This window comes from Alligator sinensis, unplaced genomic scaffold (assembly GCF_000455745.1).
Source record: "Alligator sinensis unplaced genomic scaffold, ASM45574v1 scaffold243_1, whole genome shotgun sequence".
NCBI classification, from domain to species: domain Eukaryota; kingdom Metazoa; phylum Chordata; order Crocodylia; family Alligatoridae; genus Alligator; species Alligator sinensis.
Window position 1 is genome coordinate 4,021,999 of NW_005841841.1, and position 19,211 is coordinate 4,041,209.

At 41.4% G+C, this 19,211-nt stretch overlaps 1 protein-coding gene across 1 annotated transcript in view; it reads left to right on the forward strand.

Annotated features, from left to right (window-relative positions):
- The window catches only part of SRPX (sushi repeat containing protein X-linked), a 79,478-nt gene that overhangs the window by 44,876 nt on the left and 15,391 nt on the right, over positions 1-19,211 (forward strand). The window contains exons 3-6 of the mRNA XM_025205305.1: positions 21-80; positions 6,716-6,907; positions 7,729-7,905; positions 16,285-16,411. Of these exons, the coding sequence (XP_025061090.1) occupies positions 21-80; positions 6,716-6,907; positions 7,729-7,905; positions 16,285-16,411 (556 nt within the window). The remainder of the gene's footprint in view (positions 1-20; positions 81-6,715; positions 6,908-7,728; positions 7,906-16,284; positions 16,412-19,211) is intronic.

Here is a 19,211-nt window from a genome sequence, read left to right on the forward strand (position 1 = left end):
CTTTTTATTTTGTATTGTAGGTTCGGGATACTCACCCTTAGAAGATGATGAAGATGTGTATGCACACAGTAGATATAAAGGTGAATGCTTTGCTTATGTGCTAATGAGGATCAGCTGATTGCTGGGAGAGCTTCTCTCTTTTCATCCTGTCTTAGAGTGATCCAGCTCCGTGTTTGTGTTCAAACTTTTTCTATCAAGATAAGCTTTTTATTTTTATTTTTCTAACAATGGAAAATAAACCAAGCACTGTTCACCATCGTTTGCTTACCTGAGTAAGTTCCTGTTTTATTGCCTTCTTCACCTTTGAAAGGTCAAGCTGCTAGCTTATGAGAATTAAAAACAAGCTTCTCTTTTTTCTCATTCATACATCAGAGCCGAACCATCAACAGTAACCATGTCCAGAATCTGGACTTGTTGATGTTAATGTATGGCAGCACTTGAAAGAGAGCTTGATTTTTTTCCATAAGCTTTTCCATAAACTAATCCTCATTTTGGGTTCACCTAGCAACCTGAAATGAAGAGTAAAGTGTGTTAACTAATGAACATGCAAATCTTAAGCAAATGATGCAGCCCCAATAATTAACTAATGACATTCAACACGTTAAGAAATAAAATTCAGATTTTCTTCCTGATTCCAAACAAGTTTTTTGACCATAGCATTGGATAGAAAATATTTTTTCACCATCGGTAAACCCCATGAGTTGCATCTCATTTAATAAAATATGGTTCTATTGTAGCTGGCAAATGATTTTTATTGTCAATTTAGTTGGCTGCTATGGTTTTGTTAGCAAACTAGTCCCTGCACAGGTAAGATATTTAGGCAACCAAAAATATTTCTATAACTTTGTGTAACATTGATACCATTCAGGGAATAAAACAGATTTTTAAAGAAAAGTTATTTATGAGCAGCAAAAAAGAAGGCACAAAATACTAAGAATGTATTATGCTTTATAAATTATTTATAAGAACCCCTCACAAATTTGTACTTCAGTGTGAAGATTACTGCAACTAAGTAATCAAAATGTGGACTCTAAGAAATTTCTTTTGTAAAGTGATCCAGAACAAATTGTTTTAATGTCAGCAGAGATTTATCTGTGGTAAGTGAGACATAGTGGCTTATTCACCCAGCTGTTAGTAAGTGCATTGAATTTTTAAGCTGTGCTGCCAGCTGTAAGAGTTTAGACAACTCCGATCCAAATATCTAAGGTATGAAGCTGAGAAGACTTGTACTGCATTAGCATGTTTACATTTATGTGAGTTCACAAGTTTGCTCACAAAAAAAGGGATGGACTTGAGTTGCCAGATTAAAATCAAAACTTACCTTAAATACGAAGTTATTCATATCTAGAGGTTTGGTTACTGCCTATCTTGTGTTGCAAAGATTTTGTAGTAATACATACGCTTGCTGTTATGTATGCATCTACACTAGTACATGCATAACATGGTGTATGTACACATACAAAGCTGTGTATACCCCGTAACTTTTCAGCTCACAAGGGTGTTTGCTTGCTTGCTAAGGGCCACATGCCAAACCTTTCATGATTACTTGGAAGTTTTTCAACTAGCTTAGACCACCAAGGAAAAATCCCTGCTGCTTTATTTTCCCAGAACGCAACTAAGGATTCCTTCTCTCTCTGATAAACCCTCTGTTCAACTGCCCAATCCAACAGTGAGCCCTGCTGTGGAGCATCATTTTTTCATGCTGCTCTTATAGGAAACAGCCTAAAACCTGTGTTTATAGAGGACTGCCAGGCACTTTGGTCAATACCACTGTCAACTGACCACAGCTGCCATTTACATTATTTTTTCAAATTGTCTAAATTGTAAAAATAATAGTGACACCCAACTCTTGTGTAACTCTTTTTATCCATAAACCTGAAAGCACATTTATAAATAATGTTTAATTTCACTAATCCTCATGTTTTAGGTGGAAAAACTGGGGCATAAATAGATCGAAGCAATTTGCCAAGAGTGGCAAAGCTGGGAATAAAACCTGGATTGCCTGGTTCCCACTAGTCCACTGGGCTACAGTGCCTCAAGTGGTAGTATATTTTTAGTAACTTTGAGCTAAATCCGTGTGCTCAACTAACAGCCCATAAGCCAAATCCGGCCCGTGGATATGTGTTATCCAGCCTGTGAGGCTCCCTATGGGTCTGGAATTTTGCCAGCAGGGGAGCAAGGGGAGATGGGGGCAATGATTCCCAGAGATGCAGCAATTAACACTGCTACTGCTCCTTCACTGCCAAATTTCTGGATCTGTGAGGAGCCCTGTGAGCTAGATGACATGGCACATCACACTGGCATGATTGGACCATAGGTGGAGTCACTCTGTGACCAGATTTAGTGCACCCTATCACACCCGCAGAGACACCCTGTGTGCTTACCCCATGCTGGATCAGGCCCACAGACTGACCCTGCATGTAGGATCCAACTTCTGGACTAGCCCTATACCACTCATCCAGCCTGTAGGACTGGATAGGTTGAGTGCCACGAGGCTAAACCCTTCCTCATCCTCAGCATAAACCCCTTCTAAGTTGAGCTCAGTCTAGTTCTGTTATGTCCAATGTGGAGAACCATATTCAGAGGGCTCGCAGGTTATAGCCATCCCCTGCACACTGGGCAGTCAGGCCTCAGATGGTTGCTGCATGCCACTGTGCACCAGAGGCATGAGGTGGAGCCATGGAAAAGTCTGGGAGGACTGGAAAGTTTGTTTTTGTCTATTTTTACCATGTGCAGTTTGCTAATTATATATAATATTTTGCAATTCTCTCCTTTTAATACAAGTTCCCTTTTTTACCTTATTTCATCTCTACACCTGTGAATTTGCATGAATATACCAACTTTTTTCTAAAAGGTGTATTCCTCATGTATATTTAGTCACTTTCCATTGACATTCTCATTCAATACATTTATTTTCAAAGCCAGCTAAGTAGATTTATGTAGGAAAAAAATTAATCCCAGAGAAAGAAGTCAGATATATTTCCCTCCACTTGCCAAAAGAAGGTTGCTAATTCACAAGCGGTGAAGCCACAAATGTGCTCTGATTCTAACTGTCTCATAAATATGTTGCGCAGTACGAGAGCCCAGAGGCATATTGATGGACTCATATACCAGGCCATTTAGCTCCTAGTTAGGGTTAAACCTTACCCATTTGTACTGAGGGGTTTCTACCAGGGCTGGATTAACACCTAGGCAAACTAAACACATGACTATGGCCCTGAGCTGCGGAGGGTTCCTGGTCCTTTCCTCCGTGGTGGCAGCGTGAATGGCCCTATCCACCTCTCTTCCCTTTCCTTCCCCTCCCCTTTGCCAGCCTCACCACCGCAGCAGTTCTGAGCCCTGCTCCACACATGCAGCAGCACCAGGGTAGGGAAGAGGTCTTAACCAGCTCGGGGCCCACAAGTTTGTTTGCCTGGGGCCCACTAAAGAGTTAATCCAGCCCTGGCTGCTACTCCAGGTGCAGAGCAGTAGCAGAGCTGCTGAGAGCCACAATTACAATTATGAGGGATGGGGGCAATGACTCCCAGAGCCACAGCAATTAATGCTGCCATTGCTCTTTCACTGCCAAATGTCTGGGCCCATGTGGAACCCCATGGGCTGGCTGGTGGTTTGTGAGGCTTTTGCATCTTTCCAGATTGGGACTGGGGAAGCAGCAGAACATTAGCGTAATGACTTGCCCTCTGAGCCCTTGCACTGGCCCCTAGTCACTGCTGTTTGGGGGACGAAGGAGGGAACACTGAGAATACTTCACTTTGTCCAGGGTCTGTGCTCACTTGCAGAAAAATGAAAGGAAAGCTGAGATAAGGGGTCTTCAGTGATAGTGGATGGAGATCAGATTGCTCTTTTGCTTCTGTGCTGGTGGTGTGGGGTGCCAAAGTCTTTTATATTTATCGTTTTGCTACCTCTCTCGGGGTCTCGGTACCTGCATTCCTCAATTTAATTTGGATGACACTGAGCATTGGTAAATTTGAGCCACGGTCCAATGATACAGTCTCTTTAGCAAAGTAGCTTAGGCCATGTGGAGGCATTCTGAGTTTGTTCTTTTCCCATGTATAAATTTGATATTTGGATACATGGAAATCAGTTTTGGAGTTTTTAATGCCAAAACACTGAAACCCCAGTTTAATAAAGGAAAGGTGTAGAGAAAAGAGAAAGGCTTATGCAATGTATTTGGGCAAGAGGCTCTTTGGATCACTGAAGAAGTCCAGTAAGGAGTTAACTGTATTCAGCTCAGCCTCAGACCTGTTCTATGGTGCTGCATTTATCTTTTTAACCTCTCCGCCTCAGTTTTCTCAGTGCTGCAAATGGAAATAATGATAATTCAGCACCTTTGCAAAGTACTTTCAGATTTATGGGTGAAAATTGCCATTTAAACTGTTTCAGTATTTTCAAGCCTGCTTTTGTAAATAAATAAACTGGATTAATATTTTGGTTGGGAGAAGAGAAAATAACTGTCATCCTGTACCAGGTTAAACTGTTTCAGAAATAAACTTATCTTAATTTAAAGTGTCTTTATTAAATAAATTAAAGCCATGGCATTAGCACACTTCTCCATTATCAACCTCTGCACTTTGCTGTCAGATGCTGTTTCTTCAGCCCCAAGAACAGCAGTGAAGAGTGCATGTGGAAATACATTTCCATTGGGGAGGTGTGAACCTCTCTTGCCATTTCTCTGTAGAAGAATTATGAATAAAAATACCCTATGTATAATAAATGAAATAAATCTATAGGATGCATCATACACATTTGTAGAACCAATTCTACTTGTGAGGAAAGATGCATACAATGGTGAATGAAGGGCCCCAAGGACACAAGTTGCTGAGATGCCCTTGTATCATAAAAAGCTTAGCAGAGAGAGAAGCCCTTATGCAAAAGGTGGAATAGTACTGTAAAATAGAAAAGAGCTGTTACACAATGCCTAAAGACTGATGGAGCTTTGCGCAGATGCTGTGGGGAAAACGAGATTGTACAAACTCTAAAGTACAGACCTTATTACCACTGCTAGAAAGAGGCCATTTGGAATCAAGCTAGGTCATGTAATGTGCTCCTCCCAGCACCATCTACTTTGGCTGCTCATACCTTGTACCTTATCTTCTTGGCTTTGTGGCTTTCTGAGGGGATCTCTGCACCTGTGGTCCTAAATGTATTGTTCTTTACTTTTGCAGCTACTATAAAATGTTGGGCAGATGTGCACCATGCTGCAGTGGTGGGTGAAGTGTGTGTGTACGGTTCAGTGTTATGGAAGATGGGCTTAAACCAAACTCCAGATCCAAGTGCTTCAGATTTGGGGATGTTTTAGATTTGCATCTGAAATTTGCAACTTGAGTCCATTTTCTCTGTGTAGGTACTTGTTCCAGATGTTAGGTTTAATACAAGATAGTGTACATTCATAAATGAACATACACGCACCTTGGAATATTCTAATACATAAAATGTAGGCACTAGTTACATACTCTGTGTCTAGTGCTCATGTTGTACCTAGGGATTTTGAGGTGCTGCTTGTGCAGGATGAATGGGGCTAATTTATGCCTCTTTACAAGCTCTAGACAGAAGTGGATGGATTTAGTAAGAATGGCGCTATTGCACTAATTCATGTTCAGAAACCTTTCTTTGTAACTGGTTAGAGATAATTAGTAGGGGTGCTTACAAATGTGGAAAAAAACCCCAGCGCTTTACTTTCAGCTTAGCACAGCCCCCTACCAAGGGCAGTGCCCACCCAGAAGAGGAATCGTCTCAGTTTGACTTGATTTTCCCAGCATTTGTATAGCTCACGCACTTCAGCGGGGCTTTTTGGTGCTTTTATCTAATAACTGATCGAATCAACTATTGGATAAAAGTGCCAAAAGGCCCCACTGAAGCATGCAAACTACACAGACACTGGGGAGCTGGGTCAAACAGATGTGATTCCTTTTCTGCTAAAGTGCTGGGGGGGGGGGGGAAGTTTCTCCTATGTCTGTCAGCACCCAATGTTTCTAAGTAATCTTAAATGTATAGAAATGATGGCATGTTACTGAGTTCTGGATTGATCTTAGATGGCACTGGGGAATTAATTTGGCCTAATTAAAACTGCACATACCCATGCATATGCCTGGCGTTTGTGTTCTCTCTTTATCAAAGCAGCCAAATGTAATATGTCTGTAAATCCCTTTCATAAAGGTGAGGTGACCTGAACCTTCTCTGAGTTCACCCAGAGCCAGGCCTTTTTCTGTCGTGCCCAGTATGCAAGTACCTGGCTATTCTGAAGGAAGTTTGAAGAGAAAAAGTACTAAGAGTATAGGAAGAAAAATTAAATTATGCAGCAGATAGAGAGAACTTCCTCTTGATTTAACATGAATTATTATTATTAGTATCTGTTACCAAAGGCTACGTAAACACTAAGTAGTAAATGCTCTGCTGATCATCAGCCTGTCCACATGGGGTCATGCTTACTCTACCAGCATGGGTCATAGGTCCCTAATGTAATATACCCTTTTAACTTAAAAGTTACATGTGCTTTCCACCTTTAAAGGCCTGCTGTTGTAATGTTCTAACATCATGCTGGGTCTGGGTCACGCCAGAAAGTTGTATCTGTGTATGTGGTTTATTTTGTTTCCTATAAACCATCTTTCTCTACAACATTGCAGGAACAAAATGGCCTTGTGACTGTGACCTGAGTGCCTTAGTATTTTGTAAAATGTGTTCCCCATGCCTGTCTGTTTTCTGTTTCCTGTGCCAGAAACACCCTGGTGCTCTCCCATTAAGGTGAAATATGGGTATGCAAACTGCAGAACACCTCAAGGAGGATATTACAAGAATGTCTTGGGAACAAGATGCGACATTCGTTGTCAGAAAGGCTATGAACTGCATGGTCCTTCACAACTTATTTGTCAGTCAAATAAACGCTGGTCGGGGAAAGTTTTTTGTAAACGTGAGTATCTCATTTTGGAGGCAGTTGGGATGCTTTTCAGTTTTACTGGATGATAAACTAATTTTCTGTCTGTGATGTCAATAAATTTGTTTTTATATTTAATATGGAATAAAATTCAGGGACAGAGAGAGACATCTTGAATTGGAGCTGCTGTTAGCACGAACTCTGTTCATCATTTGGCTCTTGTCCATATTTTGAATTTTAAAAAATATACGTGCATAGATGAAAGCACAACTAACTTGGCACCATCTGTTTCACACGTAATATGTATAGCACGTGTTTTATTGTACAGTAGGTGAGCTGTGCCAGAACAAATAGTTGATTTCTGAGGAGTTTACAGTCACAGAAAGCACAATATTGAGACAGCAGAGAGCCGATGAAGATAGGAGTACTTCTTGAAATAGGCAGGCTTTTAATTTATTGAAGTTTGAGAGACTGCAAAAACTCACCTTTTAGAAAATCTGATAGTATTGTAGGTAGTTTTAGTCAAATGCTCATCATCTTGCAAAATCTGAATGTCAGTTATTCAGTGAGCCCTTCTTTAGCTCTTGAGGAAAAAAATATTTGGTCAAAAGCTGGGAATGGGAAACTTTTTAAAATTGTAACTTAATTTTATTAGGTAAACTCAAATGTAGAATGATAAACTTTGGAGTTTGGTTGGCTAGAGTAGAAATGGAAAAGCATACAAGTGCCTTCACTTGCACTGAAAAAATCCAAATCATATTTTGTTCAGCTACGGTACTGTATTTTTGCCTGCCTTCCACACCTCTGAAGATTAATCACAGAAAGATCTGTATACATTTATTTGTTCTTTTCCCCAGAAAAACGATGTCCAACACTGTCTATGCCAGCCAATGGAGGGTTCAAGTGCTTAGATGGGGCATACTTTGGCTCCAGGTGTGAGTATTACTGCTCACCAGGATATCAGCTGAAAGGAGATCGAACAGTGACCTGTATGGACAACAAAGTTTGGAGTGGCAGACCAGCTTCCTGTGTGGGTAAGATGAGATTTTGGTTACTTAGAGCCCAGCTTATAAAGTTTTAGAATCCTTTGGGATTAATGTTTTGGAAACATAGATCCTATACTCACTGAGAAAACAGACGCATCTTCTGGAGAAGCACTGAAACAGTTTATCTAGAGTTGTGGTAGTTTCTGCCTAATTTGAAGCTTTAATTCAGGCTGTTATCTTTTTTAAAAATATGTGCTGTGGCTCAGACTTATACCCATGGTTAAGATGAGGTCAGTGGATAAAGTTCTCTGGCCTGTGTTTTGCCAGAAGTTATTGATGATTATAACGAATACCTTCCGGCCTCAGAAGATGTGAAGCTGTTCTGTTGCTTGTACTTATTTGTGTTTTTTACCAGCAACTTCTGCAGTTATTTCAGGAGACATGAAGGTGAATCTCTCTGGCTGAGAGTTACATTAAGCAAGAGTGAATTCTCAACCCAGTTCACGCTGACTTAGTTACATAACTCCTTCATGTTAGTGGGATTTCATCAGGTGGCATGAACAAAGTGTCGCAGATACTACCATTGATCTTAGGAAGTCCCTGATAACATCCATTGACCAGGATGTGAAGTTCTTTAGTCATTTGAGTTGGCCACTAACAATTTACTGTGTTTATTTGAATCCAAGATGAGTTTTTTCCTCCAATCAGCATGGAGGAAAAAAGCCTTGCTTGGGTATAATAGATTCATAGACTGCAGAGTCGAAAGGGACCACAATGGATCATCGTGTCTGGCCCCCTGCCCCTGGCAGGAAAGAGTACTGAGGTCAGATGACTCCAGCCAGGTGACTATCTAGCCTCCTCTTGAAGACTTCCAAGCTAGGTGATAGCACCACCTGTCTTGGAAGCCCATTCCAGATCCTGGCCACCCTTACTGTGAAAAATTTCTTCCTAATATCTAACCTAAATCCACTCTCAAACAGTTTATACCCGTTATTCCTAGTCACTCCCTGGGGCACCTTAGCAAACAGCTCTTCCCCTATTCCCCGTTGACCTCCCCTAATAAATTTATAGGTGACCACAAGATCTCCCCTCAGCTGTCTCTTGTGAAAGCTGAAGAGATTCAGCTCTTTCAACCTCCCCCCATAGGGTCTATCATGAAGGCCACTAATCATGCGAGTGGCCCTCCTCTGGACCCTCTCCAGATTCCCCGCGTCCCTCTTGAAGTGTGGCGACCAAAACTGGACACAGTACTCAAACTGTGGCCTGACCAGTGCCGCATAGAGGGGGAGCATCACCTCCTTTGATCTATTAGTCATGCACCTGCTCATGCACGACAAGGTGCGATTGGCCTTGTTGATGGCCTCGTTACACTGCCGGCTCATGTTCATCTTGGAGTCAGTTATGACTCCAAGATCCCTCTCTGCCTCCGAGCTGCTGAGAAGGACACTCCCCAACCTATAGGTGTGCTGGGGGTTCCTCCTTCCCAGTGGAGTACCTTACATTTATCTTTATTAAATTGCATCCTATTTCTCTCTGCCCATTGATCCAACCTGTCCAGGTCAGCCTGAATCTGCTCCCTGCCCTCCGGTGTACTAACTTTTCCCCATAACTTGGTATCATCAGCGAACTTGGAGAGGGTGCTCTCCATGCCCTCGTCCAAATCGCTGATGAAGATATTAAATAATATCGGTCCAAGGACCGAACCCTGCGGGACCCCAGTGCCCACCTCCCTCCAGGCCGAGAAGGAACCATCCACCATGACTCTCTGGGTGTGGTCTCTAAGCCAGTTGGCCACCCACCTGACTGTGTAGGCATCCACTTCACAGTCTGCTAGCTTCCCAGTGAGGATAGGGTGCGAAACTGTGTCGAAGACCTTCCTAAAGTCCAGTCTGGAACAGACCGGGGCTCAGGTCCAGGTTTGTCCCTCACCTCTGCTCTAGTTCTGGTTTCTCCAGACTGACCCAGTCAGGCCAGGAGCTGTGGAGGGAAGTAGTCATAGAATAGTCTGGCTAATAAGATGTTGTCTTTGCTATGGACAAATCATTAAAATCCCAATTTAGGGCTGTTTTTGCAAAATGTCAGGTTTAGCTCCACCTTTGGTTTCTGGAGCTCCACTGTTGTGTGTTGTGTCTGGATTTAAGGTAGTTTTATTAAGAGGTTAGATTATGTATTTGTATAGGATGGTTTGGACAGGGATGATCCTGCCTCAGGCTAGGGGTTGGTCTAGATGTCCTCTGGAGGTCCCTTCCAGCCCTATTTCTCTATGATTCTATGAAAGCAACCACCACTGAATATTGGAGACAGTGACAATGCTTTGGAGCTTTTGGCTAGGCACAGACATTCAAAAAGCCTGAGCCTGAATTGATTCATTCTTTGCAAGTTAGTCTAAACTGCGCAGCTTAAACTGATTAATAACTGGACAGACACTCTCTGTTAAATCAGGAAATGCAGCCACATACCTGCAGTGGCTCAAGCCAGAAGCCAGGGGTGCTAGAGCATGGCTGCCAGCGACTGCCAAAGGGGAGGAAAGAGAGATGCCCTCCAAGGCTCTCACCCCTCCCTGCTGGAGCAGAGGGGTCATGGCCAGGCACCAGCCAGGGCTAGCAGGACACAAAGGATGCCAGCCACCAGCCTGGGGGTAGAGGAGGGGGCGGGGAACTGCTGCCAGATTGATGAGTGGGGATGGGGAAAAAGTCCTTTCTTGGAAGCAAGCATGTATTGAACACAGCTATTTGCAAAGCATACAACAGGGAACTACCAAAAATCTTCACCTAAGCTTAGGCACATATGTGTGATGATCGTCAGGTCTTTGCCAACAATTCCCACCTCTGTCTGGTCCTGCAGGTCTTGGATCTGCACACAGGGGACTAGTTTGCCTCTCTCCCCTGCTCCAGGACTGCTGTGGAATTAATGCCCTCCCAGGCTGCAGGAAAGCTGGACAGAGGGAGGAATTTACACCATCTCTGCCTGGCTGCAGGAAAGCCATAAAGGCACGGCTGGGCCTGCCAACCCCAGCTGTGGTCCACAGGGTTTGCCAGCAGGGAGGGGACAGAGGGAGGAATTTGCCTCAGGGGCCATGGCAGGCCAGTGTCTGGCCATGCCCCACCCCTGCTCTGGCTAGAGTGCAGAGGGGAGGGGCCAGCTCTGCTGTGGAAAAGAGCCCCGCCCAGCCCAGAGAGCATGCTGGGATGCTGGGGGTATCTGATTTATCTTAAACCAGCAAGGGGTCTGGGACAGACATTACACAAACCGGTTTGAGTCAAATCAGCTAAGTCTGATACTACATTCAACCAGGTTTATTTCAAACTGGTTTCAGCCATTTTCAAACTGGTGCACCAAACACCTGTTCTGTTACAGGCTTAAACCAGTTTCTGATCTCTTAAACTGGTTTATGTGTAATGTCTGCCCCAGCCTGTGAGTATAATGTTGAAAGTGCTGTTCCATGCAGAAGGCACCAGGCTAACCTTAAGAGTAAATTGGTTCAAGCCAAGCTTATTAAATGCTAGCTCTACATAACCCTGCTGCTACATCTGTTGCTTAACCAAGTTATGACTCCAGATTACCTTGTCTTTTCAGTTATTTTAACTTAATGTAGCTAATTCAGTTTAGCAAACACACATTAAGAACATGTCTGTAGGTGTTTTGGAGTTAGATTAAGGGCGAGGTTTGGGCCTGGTTATTCTTAGGGCAGGGTGACAATCCTAGACTGGTGGTTGGTCGCTGTGAGTGATAGTGAAGGTAAGGGACTGATAAAAGGGAACAGGCCGGGGTTAGGGATGGCCCATTCAGTTGCCCTGGTTACAGTAAGTTGAGTTTTCTGAAAGAAAGGGGCTTTGCTATTTGAAGTATACATTTTTATTATTTTTTCCCATAATAAATTTAGCTTTGAAACATTTTGTTTAAACAAAAAACAGATTTTTTCAATAAACACTTAATACTATTTTTAATAAACGTTTTCCTTTTAAAAATTGTAGACAAATTAATCCCTTTCAATCCCTGAGAAATTCAAACACTTTAAAAGTCTGAACTTTATCCTGAAAATTATTTATTCATTTGTCAACCCACTGCATTGCAGATATTGTGGTAAATAGTATTTGTCATTCTGCTACATCCTTTGTTGCATTTTAGGGAAATATTTCAAAAAGTAATTAACTAACAGCTTCCAGTTGAGCAAGAATGTAATTGGCCTTGGATCTGAATCATTACTTGTACTGGCATTTAATAATGGATTATAAAACAGATGTTTCAAAGTTTGGTATAATGTTTCTCTGAGAAAATGGCAAGTTTTTATTTTATCCTTTAAAAAAAGTGTACCAATTAATTATTTTTGCCTAAATTTGCTTTCTCTGTCGGATGGTTAGTTTGAATTAACTACCAGCAGTTATCTAGAATTGCATCACCTATCAGTGGTAACAAGTGCTGTTTTGGCACCAAACCTTTCTCTGCTACATTCAGATACCTGGATCACCTTCAAATTTCTGTATTCAATACCATTCCTCACTCCCCTGTCTCAAAAAATTTGCTGGAGTTTGAGAAACCCACAGGCTATTGGAAAGCTTGTTCTTCACTTTTTCCAGACAGATGAAAAGGCCCCATTCATTCTGTGGATTGCCACTGACTTTTTGATGTGGGCTAGGCAACCAACAGGGTCATTTCTACATATGGAATGAAGTACCATAGTTCATATGACAAGCTTCAGGAAAGTATGAAAGGAAAATCATAGGTGAGCAGCTTCAAATTTTTCAGTGTAACCCAGACTCCCCGGCCTAATATGATATAGACCATCCAATCCAAAGTGCATTCAACATAGCATTGCATACTTTTCTTTGAGTATCCTTGCTTTAGTAGGTGACTGTTTTCTTTCACTCAGTTTAAATTCTGAGTGTTTTGGTATGGTTATCCAGAGACGTGTAAATATTAAATAGCACCTGTCCACCTGAATTATGCACAGAAAATATTTTTTAAAAGTGTTTTCAGGTTCAACAAGAAGGACTTCCTGAAGGGTACTTGGTGATTCAGGTCCCATAGTAACCTGTTTTTGTTGCTTAATGAAATGAAATGCTAATTAATGCTAGTTTATGCAAATCTTGTTCTGTATACTTACTGATGGAATCTACTTTCTGATCATAGGAAAGCAGGGCTGGAAGAAACTTCATGAGGTCATTTATTCAGCCTCCTGCTCAGGGCAGGATCATCCCTGACTAAAATATCCCAGCCAAGTGTCTGTCTGACTAACAACTTTGCTATATATCGTGTTCCAATATTTAACCATTCTAATAATTAAATGCTTAAAACATTGGGTGCACTAAACACCCTTCTCTCCCATCTCCAATCCTTATGTTAAATTTTATTCATCCTTATGCCTTTAATACCAGCGTTAGTTCACAGCTACAAAAGAAACTCTTTAACAAGCCATAGAAATGAGCGGAAAGAGTTTTAACTGTTAGTTTCCCCAAAAGATATTCAATACAGGTTGCTTTTAAGGAGAAAAAGTGGGGAATGTCATTGTTTGAAAAATGAATGCAGTGTGGCTTGTACTTCATCAGTGGTGTCAGGATAGAGTTAAAATAGTGGAGTGAGCGGGGAAATGTGAAGGGGAAGGGGAAAAGAAAACATTTGCTTAGAGCAGAAGTACAAAAGTATAAAAGGGCCAGGTTAGAGACTACAGCAGAAGAATGAATTATGAAAAGATTTTGAAAAACTCTATAAAGGAAATGATGAAGAGGTGATGAAGAAGGAGCAGCTTTCAGGCAACAGTATGGGAGAGAAGGTTAAGAATTTTAAAGGATCAAGGAAGAGAACTGAAGAAAAGAAAGATTAGCACTAGGGCAAAGCCAGAGTCCTGTGTGGATTCTGAGAGGAGTGACTGAAAGGTAGATAGATCTGTACTGGGGAAGCATAATTAGCTTATAAAGCTGTGGTAAAGGAAAAATATTACTACCGTGTATCTTAAGTAAAAGTTTTTCTCACAGGAGATATGAAACACTACAAGCAATATGTATGCTGAAGTTGGTTCACACAAAACATTTGTCAGACACTTTAGCATGGCAAAGAGTTCTCTTTTAAAAACGGAGTCACTTGATAGATAACAGGCAAATGCCAGCAAAGTTAAATTTTCTAAATAAATGATTCACCGTTAATTGTTCTCCCTAGTGTAACATGAGCCCATTATTCTTGCTGGCTGTTGTTCTACTGACTATTTTATACATCGTGCTGGAGGATAACTATCTTGTTACTAAGTACTATGGTTTTGAGGAGTCCTTTGCTGGGAAAGAAAGGCTAAACCCATACCCTAGTATTTCCCAAAATAGAGAAGTACAGTAAAAGCTGTGTTAACTGGCATTTTACTAACTGGAATACTTTATTAACGGGAATTTCCCATATCCCGCCATACAAATTCTCACTTCAGCAACCGGAAACTTTGCCGGTTCTATCTGTCATGCGTATCAAGTATTTTTATTGTTTAAATTAGTTAGTGACATTGCCGATATAGGAGCTGCTGGGAGCCCTTATGTTTGATAGGCAGAGGGAGAACATTTTTGGGGGGAGCGAAGCGCTGAGCATGCACGCATGCCCACCCCCTGCCCCCCAGGCGGGAAAGTCTGCAGGGGAAGGGGTGGGGGGAGGGGAAAGGGATCTGTGCGGGGCAGGGTGGGCTGCCACTGTGGGCTGGAGCTGGTATAACCATAATTTTTAGATAACCGGCACCTCCCCTTGCCCCACTCATGCCAAATAACAAAGCTTTTTACTGTAATACACAGAAAGAAAGTGTATTGGGGACCAAGGCTCTGAAACCACCATGGTACATTTGAAGTAACTACAGTGATTCAGCAAAACACAACACCAACTACATAAAAAAAACTTCTTCTAGAAAATAACCTGTCATTTTATAAAATAACTATCTTATTTTTGATTATCTGTTACAAATAAAGGTCCTTCCCTGTTATCATTGAAGTCAATGCCACTTTTTCCAATGACATTTAAATGGAGGCAGACCATGCACTGTGTCTGAAATATGACAAACTAAAGACTCTTTAAACTTATACAATGCTTTTAAAGATAACTCTTATCTGGAGGCCAAGACCAGATACATGTCTCCAGAAATCATATTTATGGTCTGTGCTTCAGCTTCACTTTGGGCATAGGAAGTGGCTAAAATTGTCTGAGCTGAGTCTTAAAGACGGATCTTGTAGACAATATCAGTGTGTTGTCCAGCGGGCTTAATTCACTTACAATTTTACTTGAATGATGCATTTCACTGACTGGGTTGGATAACCATACCTAATGGAAGTGGATGAATCAGTGCAGGTATGTATCAGCTTTAACCTTAATCAGTGTTTATGTCCCATCAGTATTCTTCTAGTGCTGAGTAATAGTCATAATGCCCTTTCAAAAACATTCAATTCTTTTATATTTCTGCTTTTAAATTATTCTTCTAGTGCGTGTCTACATGTCGCCCTGTGGCATCTTAGCCATGCACTCTGTTGCCTTATGATGCGCTAGAGCGACATAGCAATCACACAGGTCTACAGGTGATCGCCAGCTATGTTGCCATAGCAGCATGCTCCCTGGTTATAACGCACCGCTATGACAATGTAGCTGCGAAATATAACCATGTGCTGTGCACATGGAGCAGTAGCCACCTATACTGTGCCGTGCTTTAGTACTTCCAAAACAAAGTGTTAAAGCCTGGTGACTTGTAGACACGCCCATAGAGTATCAAGATAAACCTTGCAAATAATATTCCTGAGCAAAACATTAATACTAACAAATGAAACTAGGGCTAGTAGGGCAGTAGCGATTCATTGTAAGATAAAAATGTGTTCATTCCTTAACAGTTTATTGCCTGTCACCACTGCAAGAAAAAAAACAAAATGGGTTAATACATTATTGTTAATAATAATGCTTAGCAGTCAGAGAGCTTTATGCTTCAAATTACTTCCATCATTAGTTATAATCAATTATAACTAATCAGTCAACAACCTGCCAGGAAGTAGGTAAGTACAACTTCAGTTTTACAGAGGATTGAACAGACATAGGAGATCAGTAACTTCCCTGAAGTCATGTAGTCAGTGTCAGAGCTTTGGATGGTATCTCAAGTGTTCCTGATCCCCATTTCTAAGCTTAGTCTACCATGTGTTTTCTGAATGTTGCAGGTGATTTAATACAAAAGTCCACTACCATACTAACTTTGTGTGTTTCTTTTCTATTTACTCAATCTAGAAGATGACTATAGGATTAACTGGATAGGCCTTACACTTTTCCTTCTACTCCTTCCTGCTACATTCAAGATGTAAGACATTAAGTGCATGTTTTATGACCTTGGCTCAGACATTAGGAGGACTGCAGGCATGACAGTCTGAAGTTGTATCACAGCTTTATGGAGAATAGACTAAGGGCTTAATTAAACTGTGTGTGTGTTAACAGATACAGAACCTCCTAGAATCCAGTGTCCGAGTGTGAAAGAGAAAATAGCAGAGCCCAATAAGCTGACAGCCCGAGTGTTCTGGGACACGCCAGAGGGAAGGGACACAGCTGATGGTATTTTAACAGAGTAAGTGAAACTCTAAGGATACTTGTTTAGTCTTTTCCTAGACCCCCTTCAGTGTCCCAAGCGTGACATTCTGTTACCGTTTGGTAGCCTTGAATGTTTCCATTTGGTCATCTATATGGCCATTAGGTCTAATGGTCTAGAAATAGAATATAACTCTAGGTGAGGAGTTTGGCTGGGATCCTTTTCCTTGTAACAACCTGAAGGAATGTTCACTTGCTGTTGAACGAGTTTGGCTGGTATCCTTTTCCTTGTGACAACCTGAAGGAATGTTCACTTGCTGTTGAATCTTATGTGGCCCTTCAATTTATATAAAATTCAGGTTAACCCTCTGCTTTAGAGGGAGGTAAATTGTTCACGAGTTGGCATACAAAAAGCTAGCAGACTGCTGCATCAGTTTTAAAGCTGATGGGATAAATATATATCAGCTTTTCAGTCAGCACCTTTTCTGTGACACCTCGTGGGATTTCCAAAAGAGCTTTTGGGAGGCTTTCATTTTTCCTGTAAGCAAGAGTTCCTGTAAGCATGTGGTGCTATATATACCCTTAGACATAATAAAAGCAAGGAGAGAGTACTATCTGAGGAAATTAACGGAGAATAACTGTGTGACTGTGTTAAAATACAAGACAAATAGTGTGCCAGTGAGAATTTAACATACATCTTCAAACTTTCACATAATCTGATGTAGATACCTGGGACCTGGAGTTCTTTAGCAAGCCAATTCTAAAATGATGTGGTTTTAAAAAAGAATTGGGTAATACAGTTGCCCTAAAGCTCACTCCTCATTTTTGTGGTTTTACAATGATGTTTTCCATATTCCTCCCAGTGCTATTCTCTTGTCTATTACATGAGAACCCATAAAACCAATAGGGGAGATGTACTACTACTTGTATTAGTACTAGCTGCCTATAATTTGCATGGTACAAGATTGGCAAAATGAAGATGGCTACCCAAAATTCTTTGATGAGAATGAGAGCCAGTTAACTGTCCTCTTACCAAAAAAAAGCTGCTACAGGAATTGAAGAGTTAAAAAAAGAATCAACTTTCTGTTCACTGAAACATGAAAGATGTTCCCAACTTAAACTATTTGATGAAGATGTTTGAAAGTGCTAAAGAGAAACTGTGGAAAGAAACACGTGCAAGATGGAAGAATTCATTATATAAATAAAAAAACTTAGTGTTTGCGATGACAAAAAAACACATAATGCTTGCTTTAAAGCAGGGTTGGGCAGAATGCAGCCCGGGGGCTGAATGCAGCCCGCCAGGCCATTCTATCTGGCCCACAGGGCCCCTAAAAAATTTAGAAAATTAATATTTAACTGCCCTGGGCTGCCTGTCCTGCAGCCCTCAACGGCTTGCCAAAACTCAGTAAGCGGCCCTCTGCCCAAAACAATTGCCCACCCCTGCTTTAAAGACTACTGAAGCAGCTCTTTTGATTCTAAAATAAGAACTTTTGACCTAATATCTGAATATAGTGGCAATAATTGAATATGGTGAAGATTATAAAACACCAATAACTGTTCCCAGTCCACTCAGGTGGCAGTGAAACTATGGAGACATTCTGTAAAGAACATGCAGGTTTCCAGAATTTCAGTTTCTAACTCCTATCATTTTACTATCAGTCCCATGATAGTGATGTTTTTTCTTAAAGCCCCAGATCCTAGAGTCTAGAAAACATGCAAAAATCTTGGGTTTCTTTGTTTTTAAAAGAATGTTTCTAGTTCTCATTGCTGTAGAAAAAGTTTGAAATCATGAGGGTGTTTTTAGCATTTTGGATATTGTTCCTGGTAGTTGCTTGTGAGGATTCAAAGTGGCAATTTGGAGGATTCCTTCAGCTAAAACTGACTGCAAATGCAGGGAACTGGACTTAATGATTCAGGAGATCTCTTCCAGTTCTGTGTTCCTGTGTATGATTCTTATAGGCTCATTGTTGGCAGTCCCTCAATACAAGGATGATAATCTTCCAGTAAATAGGAAAGTTGTTGGCGAGTCTGGAGATAACTGAGGCTGATCTGAGATGCACATATTCAGTTGCTGACATGGCAAATCATTTTGGAAGGAAGGAGTGGATTCTGGTGACGTTGGTCACTGATTTTTCATTTTGTCTTTCATCTATCTGCCATAGTGAGGCAAGTTTATGAAGGAAGACACCTATACATCTTCTTTTAATGTGGGGACGCCATTGAGCATCAGCAAGCATGAGATACTTCATGAGAAAGAAACCTTAATCCAATAGGAAGGAAAACCTAAACAACCACAGGTTTCTATTCCACTGTAGCTTTCATCTGCCTTTGCAGCCTTGTGAAGTAGTGTTTCTTTATCTGCAGGCTCCACTGTTGAGGACTTTTATTTTTATTTTTGGATCATTGTTAGTCTGGAAACCTCATGCTCAACCTTGCCACCACTGGTGGTCCTACCAGGAGTACAAAACCCCAGAGGGCATCACTTTTGAGGTCATGGATAGCTTACAAGCCTCTCTACCACGTCAAGGTCGTGAACTTGGGGAAGTATAGGCTCCTAAACCATAGGATAAATAATACTGCTCAGACTTATCAAATCTAAGGAAATCATGATACATTATTTTGTCACGACCCAGTGATTTTGGTGCCTCGGCACTATGGAATTTCCTGGCCACAAGAGAGCTCTTTTGCACGGCAGAGTGTTCTGCTGCAATTGAGGACCCGCGTGTAGGAGAGAGTTCCCGCCAATTTGCAGTTTCCTTTGCAGGATGCATTTCTTCTTTGCAGCACAGAAATGCACGGTGCAAAGAGTTCCCGCTATTCGAATGTAAATTTGTGCCCCG